General features: G+C 40.7%; 1 protein-coding gene across 4 annotated transcripts in view; it reads right to left on the bottom strand.

Annotated features, from left to right (window-relative positions):
- Nucleotides 1-14,669, bottom strand: part of LOC140492070 (myotilin-like) — a 153,424-nt gene that overhangs the window by 60,797 nt on the left and 77,958 nt on the right. For all 4 annotated transcript variants that reach the window (XM_072590745.1, XM_072590747.1, XM_072590746.1 and 1 more), the window contains one exon: nucleotides 10,612-10,876. In XM_072590745.1, coding sequence (XP_072446846.1) covers nucleotides 10,612-10,876 — 265 coding nt within the window. The remainder of the gene's footprint in view (nucleotides 1-10,611; nucleotides 10,877-14,669) is intronic.

Raw genomic sequence — 14,669 nt, 5'->3', positions numbered from 1 at the left:
GGAAATCTATTGTCCCAAGAGATAGGTTTGATGGGTTTTATTTCTGCATCAAGCTTTAACATAGGTCTCCTCCCATTTCATCCACCTCCTCTCGTCTTTTAACATACCTTGCTATTCCCTTTCCTCACGTACTTATTGAAAGTAGCTAAGTTATTTGGCTCAAACGCTTCCTGTGATAGTGAGTTCTGCATTCAATCCACTCTGTTGAGTGAAGTAATTTCTCCTAATTTTCCCATGTAATTTATTGATAACCACCTTGTGTGTTTGGCACCAATTGTTTTATTTGTCCATGATTGGAAACATATTCCATATCTAACCAGGCAAACTCAAAGGCCTCCTTTAAGTCTCCTTATTTCTAAACAGAAGTGTTCCAATCTGCTCAATATTTCCTGACAGCTATAATCCTTTCATTCAGATCTTATCTTTTTAAATTGACTGCAGTAGTTTAAGAAGGCAGCTCTATACCATCTTCGCAAGTGCAACTGAGGATGGTCAATACTGTTGACCATCCACATCCTGAAAATTAATATTGTTTTTTCATACCTTTCCCAGGCTTCAATGTCCTTTGAAAAGCACAAAGACCAAAACTGTGCAAAGTACTAAGTATAACCTGAGTTATCACAGACAAATTGAACATATCTTCCAAACTTTTGAATTCTTCCCTCAGGCAATAAGCTATATGGTACTTTCATTACCTTGTTGACTATCAATGCTGCTATTAATGATTTATTCACCAGTTCTTATCAATGCCTATGTTCTCCTTACTATTCCATTTCTTATCTTCTAAGGTGCAGTTTGCTTTTGATAATCCCTATCTAATTATTGTCAGTTATTTAATGAAAAGATGATTATCAAGACAACATTGTAGAAAAAAAATCTGAGGTGAAAATAGTAAAATTCATTGCTAGAGAAAGAAACACAACAAGTATCAAAATCTCTGAGAAGAGAATTGCACTGATTAGGATACTTTCTTACTAAGCAATATTACACTGCAAGGAAATACCAGACACAGGACAAAAACAGATCAGTGAGCATGTTGATGACCAATATCCAATTTATACAGATTAAATGACTGCAATGTGCAATTATGAGAAACTAAGTGCAGGGAGTTTAGTTTTAAAATACAGGTTTCAAAATACCTTTAAGAAAAGGAGATTTACTTAGAATGTGCGGTACTTAATAGCCTCTCCCATGATAGGTTTGGTGGCTGAGGGGTATGCCTGTCGGCAGAAGGGCACCCTGCCACCATTCCACCTTGGTACTAATTAAATCCATGTTGGGGAGCTTGAGGACAGCCATTCCACCACCAATTCAAGCCCCTAAGTAAACAATTATTGCCTCATCCACTGAAACTACTATTTATCAGTGGGCAGCGTCTCACCACACAGGAGACCTAAAATGCAAATTCTGGCACTTTCATGTGGGTTTTCTACTTGTCAGTCCCTCATGATTTTATAAATCTTGATAAGATCACCCCTCAAGGTTAGAGTGGTGCTGGAAAAGCACAGCTGTTCAGGCAGCATCCGAGGAGCAGGAAAATTGACGTTTCGGGCAAAAACCCTGCATCAGGAACGAGGCAGGGACCCTCTGGGTGGAGAGATAAATGGGAGAGTGATGGGGCTGGGGAGAAGGTAGCTAAGAGTGCAATAGGTGGATGGAGGTGGGGGTAAAGGTGATAGGTCAAAAAGGAGAGTGGAGCAGATAGTGGGAAGGAAGATTGGCAGGTAGGACAGGTCATGAGGATGGTGCTGAGCTGGAAGGTTAGAACTAGGATAAGTTTGGGGAGGGGAAAGGAGGAAACTGGTGAAGTCCACATTGATGCCCTGTAGTTGAAGTGTTCCGAGACAGAAGATAAGGTGTTCTTCCTCCAGGCATCAGGTGGTGAGGGAGTGGTGGTGTAGTAGGCCCAGGACCTGCATGTCCTCGGCCGAGTGGGAGGGGGAGTTGAAATGTTTGTCCATGGGTGGTGCAGGTGTCCCGGAGATGTTCCCTGAAGCGCTCTGCGAGGAGGCGTCCAGTCTCCCAAATATAAAGGAGACTGCATCGGGAGCGATGGATACAATAAATGACATTTGTCGTTGTGCAGGTGAAACTTTGATGGATGTGGAAGGCGCCTTTGGGGCCCTGGACAGAGATGAGGGGGGAGGTGTGTGCGCAGGTTTTGCAATTCCTGAGATGGCAGGGTAATGTGCCAGGAGGGGAGGGTGGGTTGTTGGGGGGGCGTGGACCTGACCAGTTAGTTATGGAGGGGACAGTCTTTGCGGAAAGGGGTGGGGAGGGAAATATATCCCTGGTGGTGGGGTCTGTTTGTAGGTGGCGGAAATGTCGGCAGATGATGTGGTTTATGCGGTGGGGTGGAAGGTGAGGACCAGGGGTGTTCTGTCCTTGTTGCGGATGGAGGGGCGGGGTTTGAGGGCAGAGGTGTAGGACATGGATGAGATGCGTTGGAGGGCATCTTCATCCACGTGTGTTCTGTGGTGGAACTGGTCCTCCTTGGACCAGATACGGCAGAAGCGGAGGAATTGGGAATATTGAATAGCATTTTTGCAGGAGGCAGGGTGACAAGAGGTGTAATTCAGGTAGCCATGGGAGTCAGTGGGTTTTTAAAAAATGTCAGTGTTTAGTTGGTCATCATTGATGGAGATGAAGAGGTCTAGGAAGCGGAGGGAAGTGTCAGAGATGTTCCAGGTGAATTTAAGGTCAGGGTGGAATGTCTTGGTGAAGTTGATGAGTGGGGAGTGGTACTGGTGTAACTACGGAAGATGGACTGTTCTACGTAGTCAGCAAAGAGACAGGCATAGCTGGGGCCCATGCGGGTGCCCATGGCTATCCCTTTCGTCTGGAGGAAGAGGGAGGATTTGAAGGAGAAATTGTTTAGGGTGACGACCAGTTAAGCCAAATGAATGAGAATGTCAGTGGAAGGGTACAGGTGGAGACATCGGGAGAGGAAAAAACAGAGGGCTTGGAGGGCCTCGTCATGGCAGATGGAGGTGTAGAGGGATTGGATGTTCGCTACCACTCCCCACCTTTTCCTCCGCTACATTGATGACTGCATTGGCACCACCTCATGCTCCCACAAGGAGGTTGAGCAGTTCAACAACTTCACCAACACATTCCACCCTAACCTTAAATTCACCTGGAACATCTCTAACACCTCCATCCCCTTCCTGGATCTCTTCATCTCCATCAATGATGACCGACTTAACATTGATATTTTTTACAAACCCACCGACTCCCACAGCTACCTGGATTACACCTCTTCCCAACCTACCTCCTGCAAAAATGCTATCCTGTATTCCAATTCCTCCGACTCTGCCATATCTGCTCCCAGGAGGACCAGTTCCACCACAGAATACACCAGGTGGTCTCCTTCTTTAGAGACCGCAATTTCCCTTCCCACGTGGTTCAAGATGCCCTCCAACGCATCTCATCCACATCCCGTACCTCCACCCTCAGACCCCACCCCTCCAACCGTAACAGGGACAGAACCCCCCCTCACCTTCCACCCTACCAATCTTCGCATAAACTGCATCATCTGCCGACATTTCTGCCAACTACAAACAGATCCTACCACCAGGGATATATTTCCCTCCCCACCCCTATCTGATTTCCGCAAAGACCATTCCCTCCATGACCACCTGGTCAGTCCACGCCCCCCAACAACTCACCCTCCCCTCCTAGCACCTTTCCCTGCCACCGCAGGAACTGTAAAACCTACACCCACAACTCCTCCCTCATCTCCATCCAAGGCTCCAAAGGAGCCTTCCACATCCATTAAAGTTCCACCTGCATGTCCACAAATGTCATTTATTGTATCCGTTGTTCCCGATGTGGTCTCCTTTATATTTGGGAGACTGGATGCCTCCTTGCAGTGCGCTTTAGGCAACATCTCTGGGACACCTGCACCAATCAACCCTCCCTGCCCCATGGCCGAACATTTCAACTCCCCCTCTCACTCTGCTGGGGACATGCAGGTCCTGGGCCTCCTCCACCACCACTCCCTCACACCTGACGCCTGGAGGAAGAACAATTCATCTTCTGCCATGGAACACTTCAACCCCAGGGCATTAATATGGACTTCACCAGTGTCCTCATTTCCCCTACCCCCATCTTATCCTAGTTTCAACTGGCCAGCTCAGCACCATCCTCACGACCTGTCCTACCTGCCAATCTTCCTTCTCACCTATCCGCTCCTCCCTCCTTGTCCACCTATCACCTTCATCCCCACCTCCATCCACCTATTGCACTCTTAGCTACCTTCTCCCCAGCCCCACCCCCATCGCATTTATCTCTCCACCCCAAAGGCTCCCTGCCTCACTCCTGATAAAGAGCTTTTATCCAAAACATCAATTCTGCTGCTCCTCGATGCTGCCTGACCTGCTGTACTTTTCCAGCACCACTCTAATCTTGACTTTGACCTGCAGTGCTCTCTTTCACCAAGGTCCTCCCTCAGCCTATTGTGCAAGCTAAGTGCCAATGAACTGCAATAGGAATCTCAGTTGGATTGTGGAACTCACAATATATGTGTTAATAAGTTGAAGAGTGCTGGGCCTCCCATTGGCACTAAAGTTGGTTGACCAATGCAGTCCACCTTGCTGCTTCTGAACAAATTATATCGATTGAAGTCCAGTGGCACTGATGTATATCCAAAATCTGACCAGAAGTAATTGTTCCCTTGGAAACAAGTTCAGCAATTACCTCATTGCTATTAACTGGATCTACGTGTTTTTCTCCAAACTACCATGAGCAATGTTTTGGAAATCTACTGATTCATTAGTATTTGATATTGTGAAAGGTTTCTTCAATGCCTTAAATCATTAAACATTATTCTAAATAAAATGTTCTGTTTCAGACATGCAGCCTCTGACATATGATGACAAGTGATGCATTTTGTTAGAATGAATGAGGAAAGACAACAAAATTTATGGAGGAATTTAAAGAATCTGGAATAGAGAAACTTTTGGGTATATGTTCCCCTATATTTGGAGATGGCAGAACAAGTTGAAAAGACAAAAATCATATCCTTGTCTTCTTACTTAAAGGCGTAGAGTACAAATAAAACAAGAAATTTATGCTAAATTTTAAAAATTATGTTTTTTGCCTCAGCTGGAATATTGTGTTACAATTTTGGGTACCATGTTTTCGGAAGGATGTCCAAGAGATGTTAAAGGTAAGATAAAGTCATATTAGAGAATGGAGAAGGATAGAAATAACTGGGAAATGGGGACTGTAGAGTGTAGAATGAACAGAACATAAGATGGCTAGAGAAAATAGGGCTATTTTCCATACAGCAAAGTTACACAGATATTTAATATGAACATTCAACATCTTAAAAGCTTTGATAAAATAAGCAAGGAGAAACTGTTTTCAGTGGCAATACTGTTAGTTATCAGAGGTCACAGATTTGAAGCAATTGGTTAAGGAACTCAAGGCAAAATGAGGAGGCAGTTTTTAACTAGCAAATTGTCATGATCTGGAATGTATTGCCTGAATATGTGGTTGAGGCAAATTAAGTAATAATTTTCAAAATGGGTCTAGCTAAGTATGTGGACTAGCTCAGTTAGCAAGATAACAAGTGTATGGATCAGATTAATGCCCACAGTTTGAGGTTCAAACTTTGTTCTGGTTGTGGTAGACTCAGCACTTCCCTCCTCATCCTATATGGACTGGAAACTCATGGTATTTTACTGTCATTTGAGGAATAATTACTAAGGACCTGCCTTTGACAGGGAACTGAAGAAAGGATGCTTCAAGTGAAAGTATGACTGGGCTGTAGAAATGGGAGATAGGGCTATTTGGACTGCCCATTCAAAATGCCACCACAAGACTGATTGGGTGAATTGTCAAACAGAGTGACCTAGGGGTGCAGGTACTTAGTTTCTTGAAAGTGGCATCACAGGTAACAGGGTGATGAAAAAAGGCAACCAGTGATGGGCAATAGATTCTGGCCAGCCAGAGATGCCCACATCCCACAAGTGAATAAATTTTAAATTTAAAGAAAGAATAGATCATTGATTAGGCTTAAACCAGAACAAAGATCTGTTCTTAACCCCACTTGATATATTTGTGAATTAATATGAACATGGGTTGAAACTTTACAGGCTCATTGATCTAAAGGCTAGAAAATTACCTTTTCATTAACTTCCCACTAGTCTTATCTTAACATGACATTAACTGACTTGCTTTGACAGAAATTTGGAGTGAGCCTCCTTAGAAAATGTCCCTTATTTGTGAATAATTCAATAAAGGTTTGTCAAACAGTTTTGTTGAAGGCACTGCTTCTTTGTGCTTCATGTGTAATTAATTACTTCACATAGCAGTTCCAAACAAAGCAACTTTGTCTGCAACATGTGTCAACAAAGAGTAGTGACATAAATGACCAGTTAATTTGTTTATTTCTGGTGCTACTTCGTGTAGGAATGGCAGCCAAAGCAACAGGAGAACTCCTTGCTCTTTGAACAGTGCTAGAGAATTTTTAACCTCTGCCTGAATAGGCATCTGGGGTCTCAGTTTAGCATCTCATCTGAGGCATAGTACCTCTGACATTGCAGCTCATCACTTATTACTGCATGAAATGCCAGTCTAGATTATAGTCTCAGTCAAAACCTAATGCTTGAAACTACAATAAATAAGCAGACTTGATTTCAATTGTTGGCACAAGAAATGGAAATAAGAGGTACAAGGAGAGAGCAACACAGAACGAGGGGTTTACAACTTTTGTTTTTTTAATAATAGCATTTCTATTATGTTCATAGTGATCTCATCTAGTCTGTAAACCATGTAGATTATAAATGGGATGACAAGAGAAGATCACAGTTATAAATGGCATGGTGACATACTACAGGTTGGAACATTCTCAGTAATCCTTTTTCCACAGTACATCTGAGCCATTTCTTTTGGCATTGAGAAACTGATACTCTGACATGAAACTAAAGATTATAATTATGATAGCAAATTGCACGTGAACAGTGTCAAATTGCATGATTATCCATGGATTTTGAATTGTGTTTCTGTAACAGAGTTATTTTTCTAATAGATTCTCTGTCATGACAGTCTGCTAATTAGAAAATTTTCATTTTGATTCACAGTAACTACCTGTGGGTTAATTTAGAATAAAAGTTCTCTTGCCTTTACAATGTAAGCAGGAAACATACCGGGTGAACTCTGGGCTAAATTTGTAATTGTGGTAGGGGTCCTTTGGACAGACCCAAAAACAGTGGTTCCAATAGTCTGCAGAGTGTTGGGGCACATTTTATCACAGCAGCCAGTTAATGGGCTGTAGAAATGCAGCAGGGATGGGGAGGGATTTCTGAATTGTCAATTTCAGAGTCCCCTGGGCAGGATGGTTGTGCACTTACATTCCCCTCTGCTGGCAAAATGTTAAAAAGACAATGGAGACTCCACCCCAAAAGCAAAGCATTGCTATTTTCCAGGTCCTCCAGAGGACTGGTAAAATTCAGCACATTATTTCACAGTTTGTGAGTCAGAAGTAACTACACTACTGTTTATATTACTGCTGAGATCATAAGAATGGGGTTTTGTTTACCACTCAATTTGCATCCTTAATGTTGAGGCCAGGTGGGGTTTCCAAACCTCACAGTGAGAGCAACTTGATCATTTTACCAGATTAAGCTTCAAATTGCTTGTCCTCAGAGTGTTCCATAAAATTAGGGATTCCTGATGCTGCTAGTCCAATCCAAGGGCTGGCTGCTCTAGAGCCAGCAGAAAGGTGGGTTCTGATGTACGTTAGAAACCTTGTGCACCTCCAGGTGATAAATGTACAATAAAACATTCAAGGGGCTGGGAAGATACTCTTGTAGACAAGTATGCCGACGTTGTTGGAGCCGCTACTGCTCTTTTTCTCAACGATTTTAAATCATAAAGCCTCTTCTGTTAATACAATGGCCCAACTCCCAACTGCCACCCCTACACTCCATTCCACCCTAACTACTGCAGAGAATATGCTTTCATGAAAGTGGATACATCTACATTCAGCAGGGAACTGCTTAATTAAGGTAAAGGCACCCACAGTAGGCAGGGAGCTTCTCCAAAGCATGCACAAAGCTGATTGCCCTGTTTAACAACCCTCACTTAAGGCTCCAATTCGCACATTAGTTTTCCACCTCTTTGGAGTGACCAACTGATCAGCACTTTGCTTGCCAGTGTAAACCTCCCCATGCAGTGTGTAGCAACGGAAAGTCATTTCAACATGGCTCTCAGCTATTTTATCAACTCGTTGTCTCTGTTCCTGCCACCCCGAGATGGTAAGATACAATCTGCAAAGTCAGAATGGCAATTCAATGCCCAAATAAGGAGGCCTTCTTGAGCTGCTGCTGTCTTCTGGTATGGTGCTCCTAAAATGATGGTCAGGGGGCAGTTTCATAATTTTGAGGCAGGATGATGAAAGATTTCAAACAGAGAACACAGGCCTTCTTATGTGATGCTTCGCAGGTCGTCGCAATGAGAGCGCAGAATCTTGTATTTGATAAATTCTGGACAAGTGTATTCAGTTAGTGACTCAGGCATTACGAAATCCTCCATTCTGCATGATCACAGTGCACATCCCGTTGGTCACAAACTAAGCATGCAGTCAAGTGAGGTGTTGGTGCTGCTATGCTACTTCACAATCACTGACTTTCTTCTCTGTCATCATTGTTTTGTTTCTTCTCCAAGTATTGTAGATATATTAGAATCAGTACTTGATGCAGTGATGCATTAAACTAATCTCTTATTGTAGGTGAAGTCAGGTCGCCTTGTCATCATTGATAATCCCTCAATTTCTTGGGTTTTGAAGATTGAATGAAAAAGTCAATTCTCCTGGTTGGGAGTCAAAGTAACATTGTGATAAAGATATAGTGAAGAGAGAGAGACAAGGATGAACTATTTCCACATAGGGGTGTTGGAATATGAAATACTTTAGCACTTAATTAATCTCATTGACATGCCTATTCCTTTTATGCCAGAGTCAAAAGTTTTGATTTGGATATTCTATAGAAATGGAATAACTTGCAGCTAAATATATTGCTATTTCTGTCCAGTGCAATTTATAGAACAGTAGAAGAATGAAGAAAGAGAGTACAATTGTAAAACATCTTTCATGACCTCTCCCTGTCTCAATGTCAGAAAAGTACTTTTTAACTTAGGTACTGTTGTGAAATGGAAAAATATAATGACAAACTGGTGCAAAATAAGATCCCACAGACAGCACTTTTAAAATAAAGTGATCAAATCATCTACTTTGGTGGTGCTGGTTGAGAACTAAATATTGGGCAGAATACGAGGACAGAGGATGCTTCCCATGTACTTTACCAAGACTGCAGACCTTGTTCTCTCAGTACTTCACTGAAGTGTCAGTATAGATGAAGTGCTGAAGATTCTGAAGAGGTGTTTGAATCCACAACCTTATGATTCAGAAATGCGAGTATTACTGCTGTGCCAAGGCTGACACCTTATGTTTTTAGGATGCATTAATGCTGACAACTGTATAGAATGAGTCCTCCATATTGAGAGAGAACAGAAACCAAGAGAAAGATAGCAAGGCATTGTGGAGAACGCACTGTAGAAAATATGAATTCTGACACTCCACGTCTAAGAGAATAACAAAATTGGCAAACTGAAAGGAAATTGAAGAAGGAGACTGAATGAAGAACAAGGTAAGAAAAGAATTTGCTATTAAGCATTGCGGGAAGGGATAACAGCAATGGAATGGCAAACAGAAGTTTTAACCTATTTCTGCAGTTGTTGGAGGAGTGAGGAGTCCCTGATTCAATTAATTGAGAAAAAAAAAATCTCCTGCAGTCCTATATTGAACACAACATTTTATTTCCTTGAAGAAAACAATAAATACAAAGGATGAAATCCATAATAAACTGTCCCCACCTGTGTCCATATTGGTAAGTTGCCTTCTGTAGGTGAAATCTGAGAACACCTATTGAGCTAGCAGCTTAACCTTGATTAATCATAACCAGCCCGAAGGCCAGTTACCTCAAACCTGTTATTACCAAACATACAGTCACATTCTAATTCTTCCATCTGGTCCCATATCCTGAGATGAAACTCTCAATTTTTTAATTTGAAGGGTCATCCTTTTTTTAAAAGGTAGGGGCAATTATTTTCCAATTCACTTTACACTTTGGATTGAAATTGTCTGATTGTGGAGCCTTATTTATTGTACATTTTCTAAACCTTTCTGCTGTGTCTTCTTTTGTCATGCTGGAGATTTCTAGTCTACTGCCTTGTAGACACATTACCCAACTCAAGCCCAACTTAGCCATTTTCGATAGTTAAAAAAGTGCAAATGATGATTTAAAACTTAATTTACTATCTTCAGTCACCGTTTCCTACAGTTTTAGTTACCAGTTCAGCCTTTCCTCAAATTAACAACTGTTAGATCATGTAAACAACTCTTTTAGTCCATCTTGGCTTGTTATTCTTTCCATTGCTTGAACGAAAACCAGTATTGCTTTCCTTCTGGTGGGTTCCCTCACTTGTTTAAGGCATAGATAACTGAAATATTTCAGCAAACTTCTTTGTGCATACGTATTTTCCTGCTAATGGTCTCAGTTTATGTTTAAAAAGAACATTTTGCTATGAACATATGTGTACACTCACAGTTCAGGATGGTGATTTTGTGCTTGTGACTTCTTTGTTGGAGAGGTGTCTACATCAGAGCGAACTTCAAGGATCTGAGCATCTGAACCAAGTGTGAGACGTTTACAAGCTTTTTGCCTCGTGTTTTCCAGTACACCTGGATTACTGCGGTTTACTGTAGTTTGTATTCCATTGTCATTCACAACAGTCAGATGCCTCAGGGAGTTATCTGGATGTGTTTCTGTGTAAGACTGAAAACCTTGAGCTTCTCGAGTCCTCTGATTTTCTGCAAAATGTATTAGTAGATAACATGCCATTAACAATGTACATTGGCATATTGTTATATTATATTTTACATTCTTTAAAAAGTAAAATTAGAACAATAAACAGAGCTCAATTTTCCATGTGTGAACCTTACCCATTGATTACCCATATTGGATAATCGTGGTAGCGATCCTATTAAAATTGATTGATCAAATGCAATGGGCTGTGTTTGGCATTGCCAAACATGTGTGACTGAAATGCTCACTCTCGCAAGGTGTGATCTCTCAGTAAAATCAAGTCTGTCTGTGAGATGTCTCTGAAGCCTTCACATTTATCGGAGGCCATCGTGCCTTGAGGTTCTCTACTCACACAAATATGAATTTTTATTGGAAACTTAGACAATATTTGTTTAACTTCTGAAGGATTTAAACTGAAGAACAGCTTCTAGCATTTTCCATTTTGATTTTCAACTGCTGATCAGCAACTTGGTTACAGAGAATAGCTTTGCAAAGCCTTCAGGCTGCTGTTGGTTTGTTACAATGTTGTGCTCAGCCTGCAATTGCCATCTTCAAAACATTTCTCATCACTTTTCAGAGGTAGGTATACCACTAAAGGTACCATACAAATTAATCATATTACTGAATAATTTGTAAATTTTACCACAACAAATCATTGTGTAAAATATATATGATGACTCAGATTTAATGAATGATTTTATGAGATTGATTCATTCATAATCAGTCTCATAAAATCCTTCTACAGTAAATGGTTTTAATTAATCCAGAATTTGAAAATGCACTGTCATACAACTCCACTTCTATAATTTAAAATGGTAAATTACAGAATGATTTTCTTTTCAAAATATTAATCCAAACACAAGGAGATGATTAATTTCATGGTCAGATGATTAAATGCTGAAGTGTGTCCTTACTGTCTCTATTTGCATTCTTGATTTTCTATTGCTCTGACAGTTTTTTTTGCAGCGGTGGAATAGCATTGATGGAATTTCATTTAACAGACCCTTCATCTGGAGACCTAGCTTGACCTGGAGTCATGATGCTATCATCAGATCTCCATTTAGAGCTATAAGTCATGTTATATTTGATGTTTGTTCATATTTCAGATGTGAAAGAAGAGTGACATCACTATCTTAATTTCCTGAGTTTACATTGTAAAATCTATTACCGTATCCTAGCAATAGAATCACAAGTTCACAAAAGAAGTGTGTACAAGTGAGCTGGCAGGATAAGGAAGAGACAGTTTTGGATATGTTAAACTAGGGAACCAATGCATGAAGATCAAGCACCGATTATCATAACTATAGAATTCGCAAATTTTTAAAGCATAGAACTCGATTTTTTTCCTAATTAGAATATTAATCAGCCTTAATTTGGAATAGAAGCAGGAGCGTAATTAAATGAGGAAAGAGCTGTATGACTATTAAAGATCTTTGAGCACCACATAGTGGGCATGTTTTTATAACCATAGGTAAACTGCAGGAGGGGCTGCAACTTCATATGATCTTTCGAGCTTAATTACAGTACTAATGAGCTGTATAAGCAAACTGCCAAGGTACGTTAGTTTTTTATTTGAAAATAAATCATTATTTATAGATAAAATCTCAATTTTTAAAAGTTTTTTTTCCTGAATTAAGACACAGTGGGGTTGGAATTATTAATGTAACCGGTGGCAAATTGGAGTGAACTCAGAAAATTGCCCCAAATTGAGCTGTGTTAATGGAGTAGTGGTAAATAGTTCATAATAAGGCAAACACTCAGTACCACAAATCAGCAAGCAGCAGCATTCACTTCTGTGGTGATCCATTATGGATAGCAAAACATCAACCAAAAGTCAGATTCTTATCACAAGAAGAGGGAGCAGTTGGAGAGTTGGAACCTTACATGGTTTGTACATTCATTCTACTGCCCAGGCATAGAGCTATATTGTTAGAGACCTGGAAAATGTCACTGAAATCCAGCCTTATTACTCAAGGACTTCACATAATTTAGGAATATTATTGCAAAGGAAGGGGAAGACTGTTAAGATTTTAAAAGATGTAGCCTGAACACCATCAACTGTCACATCAGCACCTCTGGTAAGTTATCCCAGGCCAACACAATGATACCTATCACTCCATACATGATTTTCTATAATTGCTTTATTCAGTGGGAGCCTTAGGAGCAGTGACATACAGGGGGATCTGGGCATACAGGTGGATAAGGTGCTCAAGAAGGCTTATAGTGCACCTGTCTTCATCAGCTGGGACATTGAATAAAAAAAACTGGCAAGTCATTTTACAGATGTACAAAATTTTAGTTTGGCCACATTTGGAATACAGTATGCAGTTCTGGTCGCCACACTACCAGAAGGATATGGATGCTTTGGAGAGGGTCCAGAGAAGGTTTACAAGGATGTTGCCTGGTTTGGAATGTTTTAGTTATGAGGAGAGGTTGAATAAACTCCGATTGTTTTCACCGGAAAGGTGGAGGCTGAGGGGCAACCTGAAAGAGGTCTAGAAAATTATGAGAGGCATAGATATGGTGGATAGTCAGAGGCTTTCTCCAAGGTCAACTACAAAAGGGCACAGGTTCAAGGTGAGAGGAGGGAAGGTTAGGGAAGAAGTGCAAGGGAAAACTTTTCACACAGAGGGTAGTGGGTGTCTGGAACACATAGCCAGTGGAGGTGGCGGAAGCAGGCATGTTATCAATGTTTAAGGCATACCTTGAGAGAGATAAGAATGGGAGGCGAGCAGAGAGATAGAAACCAGTGCATGGATTAGAATCGGCGCAGACTTGGTGGGCTGAAGGACCTGTTCCTTTACTGTATTGGATTGTTTTGAATTCTATAACTGTATTTAAGAATAGTTTCCTCATGATTTAATTTCAGGTTGGATCTCAAATTTCTTTCTCGGCTCCATGTTTCCCTTCTACTGTAGATCTGAGTTCTTCAAGAGCATGGTTGGAGTTCATTAAACAACTACACTGTGATCTATCAATAATTGTTTCAGAATGAACATCTAGCTTTTAAACCTATGTACGTGATAATATTGGGGCTACTTGGCTTTGCTCTCAGCAAAAGTAGCTTACCTTAATAAGTTCTCCATAAAAAAAAGCAAACTTTACAGAAAGTATTACTCTCATCAAAATTCATAAGTATTGCATTACATTTAATTTCTAAAAATATTTAATGCTTTTTCTGCTTGAATTGAGTTGTTCTAAATGCATAGAATGGCTTACTTGAGCAGAATTGGTTATTTTTCACATCACTATAGTCTTGCACGTCTGCTTATTTGCACTAATGTGTAGGAAGCACATATATAAGAATTCTGAAACCATAATAACATGTAACTTCCTAAAATGTAATGTTACTGAGGTGAAGGATGTTAATGCTGAAGAATAGAGCATTTTCAGACATTTACTGCTACCATGCAGTAAACACTTCTCTGCCACAATATCCCTTAGCCAGACTTGAAAGGAACACTAATTGCTCTATTTGTGTGATCTTTGATGAAACTCCTGCACTAGCCATCTCTTAAATAAGAGTGCATTTAAGAACGGATCTAAGAATCTGCCTTGCTCTACAGCATATATACTAACATTTGAGTGTTTGTTTTTAAAACGGGGCCACTTTTGGAGTACTGTGTACAGTCCTGGTGGTCCTACTATAGGAAGGATATTATTAAATCGGAGAGGGTTCAGAAAAGATCTACCAGGATGTTTCTTGGAATGGAGGGTTTGAGTTACAAGGAGAGGTTGGGACATTTTCACTGGAGTGCAGTAGGTTGAGGGGTGACCTTATAGAGATTTATAAAATTA

This window comes from Chiloscyllium punctatum, chromosome 20, assembly GCF_047496795.1.
Source record: "Chiloscyllium punctatum isolate Juve2018m chromosome 20, sChiPun1.3, whole genome shotgun sequence".
NCBI lineage: Eukaryota > Metazoa > Chordata > Chondrichthyes > Orectolobiformes > Hemiscylliidae > Chiloscyllium > Chiloscyllium punctatum.
Note: the sequence above shows the minus strand (reverse complement) of the source record. Positions and strands in the feature narration are given on the sequence as shown.